Source organism: Panicum virgatum, chromosome 1N, assembly GCF_016808335.1.
Source record: "Panicum virgatum strain AP13 chromosome 1N, P.virgatum_v5, whole genome shotgun sequence".
Taxonomy (NCBI): domain Eukaryota; kingdom Viridiplantae; phylum Streptophyta; class Magnoliopsida; order Poales; family Poaceae; genus Panicum; species Panicum virgatum.
Genome location: NC_053145.1, coordinates 39,651,620 through 39,657,196, shown reverse-complemented (window position 1 = coordinate 39,657,196; position 5,577 = coordinate 39,651,620). Strand labels below are relative to the sequence as shown.

General features: G+C 41.3%; 1 protein-coding gene across 1 annotated transcript; it reads right to left on the bottom strand.

Moving 5' to 3' along the window:
- Positions 1–1,502: 1,502 nt before the first annotated feature.
- LOC120654082 lies at positions 1,503–2,700 on the bottom strand. The gene is made up of 3 exons (XM_039931666.1): positions 2,439–2,700; positions 1,873–2,346; positions 1,503–1,626 (listed from the first exon to the last, which is right to left on the bottom strand). Exons 1-3 carry the CDS (start codon positions 2,517–2,519, stop codon positions 1,597–1,599), a joined length of 585 nt encoding a protein of 194 aa, XP_039787600.1. The 5' UTR covers positions 2,520–2,700; the 3' UTR covers positions 1,503–1,596.
- Between the last annotated feature and the right edge of the window lie 2,877 nt (positions 2,701–5,577).

Sequence of the window (5,577 nt, the reverse complement as noted above, 5' to 3'; positions counted from 1 at the left end):
GGCGAGCGAGCGCGCGCGCACGTGTGGTTCATCGTCCTCCTCTTACCGGCTTCACAAGTGGTGTACACGAAGTCCACCTTTTAAGTCGGTTAAGATCCTCCTCAATTCCCGGTACGGAATTAAGCATTGATTCCCTAGCATTAATAGTGGGCTTTAAATTCTTTTAATGCTTTAGAATGAATGGGCCAAGCCCATTACTCCAACACAAACCAGAGACGTTTCAGATCATCTATGAGTGGCCTCAAATAAACATCGATGTTGATGCCAGGCTGCTTTGGACCAGAAATCAAGACTTTCAACATAAGGTACTTCCTCTTGTGGCAGAGCCAAGGTGGAAGATTGTAGATGCACAACACAACTGGCCACGTGCTGTGGGAAACACTCATGTCTCCGAATGGTTTGTTGTCGGAATCAAATTTTCGCCACTGAGTTGAGTCTGCAGGATGTCGTAATTTTCCATCATTCTTACGTCCCTTTCCCTTAGCGTGCCAGCAGAGGAGCTCGGCCTCTTTGCTGTTTGCAAACAAACGCCTCAGGCGAGGGATGATAGGGAAATACCACATCACTTTGCGAGGAGCTCCATTCCTTTTACGTGAACTCACACTCGCATCATCACCTCCATCTTGTCTGCGCTTGTAGCGAGACAATCCGCAGACAGGGCACTGGGTCAAATCCGCGTACTCACCACGATACAAAATGCAATTCTCCCTACATGCATGTATTTTTTCAACTTCCAATCCTAGCGGGCATATTATCTTCTTGGCTGCATAGGTATTTTCAGGCACAAGATTTTGGTCTGGAACAGGGCCGTACCGGCAAATCAGGAGGCCCTGTGCGAAACTATATACCGAGGCCCTAGTGGCCTAGTAATAACTACTATACAAATAACATATATATATAATAACATAGTAACAATAGAAACAACAAAATTAATAGATGTATTTGAAACTAGTAATAATTGATATAATTATTCTATGAAATTAAAAAACAACATTGTGATAGACTCAGAGATAGAGATTACCTTCAATAGCTTCAATCCAACGGCAGGTCGCCTTGCTGCTTGCCTTCTTGGCTTCTCAATCCAAGTCCAAATCCAAACTCCAACTGAACTGACGCTCACACACAGGGGCACACAGCCACGGCCACCACACAGGGTCTGCAGCGCAGCAGCGGCCAGGCGCAGGCGGCCTGCAGGGCCAGGCCACGCTCACGCTCACGCGAGCGGGAGGTGATCGCCTCGATGGCTATCGCCTGGACGGAACTGCGGAAGTGCAGAGCGGCAGGTCGCTCGATCGACGGCGGAAGCGAAAGCGTCACGCTGGGTGGGCTACACAGTTTTCTCTTCTCTAGTATATTTAGGCTACAATTTGCATCATATCGGGTCTAAGTATAGCTAAAATAAAGTCAACTATATAAATACAGATAATACACTTTGTATTTTGGGGGCCTTTGAAATTTTGGGGCCCTGTGCGGTCGCACGGGCCTAAAAACAGGCCTGGTCTGGAAGCATTTTCTTCAACAACTTTAATAACGCATTGAAACTGTGATCTCACCAACAGTGAGTTGCCTTAAGCTTCAGAAGTTTCAACACTGAATTCAATACCGAGAACTCAGTATTGCAACCAGGGCCTTGTTTAGTTGCGTAAAGATTTGGGTGTAAAACACTGTAGCACTTTCGTTTGTATTTGATAATTATTGTCCCGTCATGGGTTAACTAGGCTCAAAAGATTCGTCTCGCAAATTACAATCTAACTGTGTAATTAGTTATTTTATTTAGCTACATTTAATACTTCATGCATGCGTTAAAACATTCGATGTGATGGGGAATCTTGTAAAGTTTTGGAATTTTGAAGGGAACTAAATAGGGCCCAGGATACAGGGGTGTCTTTGAGTCTCGCACCAAGTTTTGAAACTTTGCAAAATCTCCGTCGGTATACTCATAATCATTGTTTGGCTCCGCATCTCGCACCATCTGCTCAGCATTGTCCACGAGATCAGCAGCGGTGTCCTCATCCAGATCTTCGATGTCCGCATCGGAAAGAATGTCATCTTCTGTATGGATTGGGCACTGATCAGCGTCTCCTTCGTTTCAAGAATGTTGAGTCCATCTTCACCATGCTTGTTCCAAATCTTGTAGTTTTCTTTGAATCCCCTCATAATCAGATGCGCGTGTATGTGCATGGAATGTGGAAATCTCTTATCATTTCGGCAGTCCACGCACGGACACACCATGTATGTCATCTTCTGCCACTTCATGTTCGATTCTGCAACATTGATGAAGGACAACACGCCACTGAGGTACTCATTGCAAAGACGACTGCTGTACATCCAATCTCGAGAGCTCATCTGTAGTTGCAAAAAACAATACTTGTAATAAAGAGTATATCCTGGAAATAGGAAACTAGCTACAGTTAGAACCTAAGAACTGGGGGCCTAACCTTTGAAGTTGAAAATCTTCGAACAGATCCCGGGCACGCGCGGAGACGGAGGCAGCCGCGGGGCACTGCGACTAGATCCATCGCGCACGGAGGCACTCGCAGAGGACGGCAACTGGATCCATCGCACCGGAGGAGAGAATGGCTAGCACAAGGCGGCGATGCGGAACCCACGGCCAGGCAGGCAAGAAGGAAGCACTGAGCAGAGCAAGAAGATTTCTGTCGTTTCGGACAGGAACATTGACCGGCAAAGTAACTAGCTCAATGTCCTAACGACACAATTACATAACAACTATGTGACGGGGATACTAATCCGCCACCAGAAAAACAATTCCTTTGTCGGAAACTAAATCAACCGTCAAACAAATTGTGACGGTGTCACAAAAAACCGTTTACAGATCATGAAAGTCATTAATAACAAAATCGGTGTGCTTAAGAGTGGATTCAGTAGTTGAAAGGTGATGTTACACTTCTTAATGTTGTTCTAGCAATTTCCTAAAGAATGTGCATATGCTGTAGTTGATCATTATCATGTTCTTAAGCAACTTGCAATATGGAGGGAAATCAACTCCATGATCATATATATGGGAGGTCTAGTGGGATAGAGTATGAGAACCTAGAGAATTGTACAAATCACCAATTCCAATTCCATTTATCCAATGTGTAACTGGTCTAAGAGGGCGTTAGACTCCTAAATACATAAAATATGCTGATCAATTTACCCTTTACAAATTATAACAATTAATTAATCTTTTTCCAAGTTGTTACGGTTTCTAAAGATAACCGTCAGAAATATAAGAATTGTTACGGGTAAAAGAAAAAAACCGTCACAGAGTTTCTGTCGGTGATTTTATATACCCGTCTGCAAAGCCAATAATAAAAAGAAATGCAATCCTTTTAACACTCGAATCCATTCTACTCCATCCGTTCCAAAATGTAGGTCGTTTTGACTTTTATAGATTCATATATTTTGCTATGTATCTAGACATATGTTATATCTAGATGCATAGTAAACACTATGAATCTAGAAAAGCCAAAACGACCTATATTTTGGAACGGAGGGAGTAGAAGATATAATTGTTAGGCCATTCCCATGGGTCTTTCATTTGGTAGTTCTTATGTGACACATCAGCAAAAGTGGCGATATGGCATGATAAGAAAGAGGAAAGCCTTTCTCACATTGGGATGATCGATGAAATAAAGCACGTGGTGTATGCCGCTCTTTCCAAGTTGATGGAGGGAGGGAAATGAAAAGGTGCATTGAGACTCTTTTCCTTTCATATGCACAAAAAAACGCATTCTCATTGGTACACCTATGCAACAATTCAATGTCTTGTTAAGCCTATGATACTTGAAATGAAAGAGTTCACCGAGAGATGCACGTTCATTCACATATAGCAGGATTAGAAATTTGATGTGCCACTCTTGGAATATATGAAATGCTAGGGCCATTTAGAAGGGCCTTATTCAGACAACTACCAACTATTAATATGGCGGAAAATGTCCTATAATTTATATAGCAAATAATTAATCTTTTCCATTTTTTGACGTTGTTTATTGTAAACCGCCAAAATATTTACAAAATTTCGACGGTTTGTGGAACAAACTGTCGTAAATATTTTGACGGTTATGGTTCAACCCATAAAATTTAGTGAATATAATAAAAGAAAATTCCAATGCTCTCAACACTCGTATCCAAAGTATGGACAAGGTAATGTTATAATTGTTTGATCATGTTTTTTTGCATATGGAAATCTCGTATGGAGAAGGTCTCCAATTTAGTTAATTAATTAATGCTCATGTATGCCTTGTGCTAATGAATATGGTGGAGGGAAGCAAAGATGATATATAAACCTCTAAATTGCACTTTTTTTTTGTCAAATCTGTTCTTGGTTTAAATGGAATGTTTGATACTTGTAGTTCTGATGAATATTACATTTAATAATGAGGCTTTTAATTTAACAACAAAATTCAATCAACTAATATTTGTAACTGTTTGACGGCTTTTATTTGTATCCCTTAGAATTGACGTATGTGTGCCGGTTGTTTTGGGAAACCGTCACGAGTGGCCGTCAGCATCTTTTGAAAAAAAAATGAAAATTCGAATGCCGCGCCAAAAGACTTCCCGCCAGAAACTCCTTTACATTCACTAATAAATTAATGTGTAGCAGTAACAATTGTTGTATATATATATGTAACATGTGGTATCTGCATGCTTGTAGGTCATTTGCATTGGTCCAGCAAGCAGATACAAAAAGGTTCGAGTAATGCTACTATTCACCATATATCACATTAGATGCAAGCAATTATCTGCTCCTCACTTTTTCCAACCATATGCTGCAAATGGTCTTCAAAACAAGTCGGCCGGCTTGAAGATTGGAAGCTTTATAGTATTCGAGACGTCCTCTGCGATTTTCTCATGAACCAAGCCATTTCAGAAACACAGGGGAGTTCCATTCCAAAGTTTTCATTAGTTGTGCTGTGAATGAATATTGGTGTATATATTTTGTGTTCTGATAAGTGTATATACATATGCTGTATAAAATTACTGTGATATTTGTATGTAGATTTCTGATGAAGCAGTCTGCTGAATACAATTTGCAGTCTGATCATAATTAGCAAATTGTCAGTCTCCTATATATGTATAGCCTGTAATGACGGATTGAATGCTGACGCTTCCATATAGAGTACTGACGGAAATACTAGCTGACGGTTTGTAAATGTCATGACGGATTACACATTGACGAAATCCAAACCACGTCAGCAAAATGGCTGACAGGTTTAGAAACAACCGTCAACAATACCACTGACGGATTAACAAAAACGTCAAAAACATACTGACGGTGTCTGGAAAAACAGTCACACAAACCTTCTAACGGTTTGAATGCAAAATGTCAGAAAAATGTTGACGGTTCAAGAAAAACCGTCAGTATAATTTGTGAGTGTTCTACGAAAACCCGTCACAAACTTCGCCGCGGTTTTTCCTGAATCCGTCTGAACTGTACTGACGGTGTACAGTTAATGCGTCTTAGCTTGTCTGACGGTTCTTCCTATGAGCGCTTACTATCTTCTCCCTGGCGAGGCGGGTTGCGATGGATTCTCTAGCTGGCTCTGTCAGAAACATGTGACGGGAGGCGCTCAT

Bases quoted from the DNA above. Each gene is read 5' to 3' on its own strand.
- LOC120654082 (XM_039931666.1), bottom strand. From the start codon at position 2,519: ATGGATCTAGTCGCAGTGCCCCGCGGCTGCCTCCGTCTCCGCGCGTGC. The intron at 2,347-2,438 runs GTTAGGCCCCCA...TTGCAACTACAG, and splicing joins GAAGATTTTCAACTTCAAAG to ATGAGCTCTCGAGATTGGAT. The intron at 1,627-1,872 runs CTGGGCCCTATT...CTAAACAAGGCC, and splicing joins CTCAAAGACACCCCTGTATC to CTGGTTGCAATACTGAGTTC.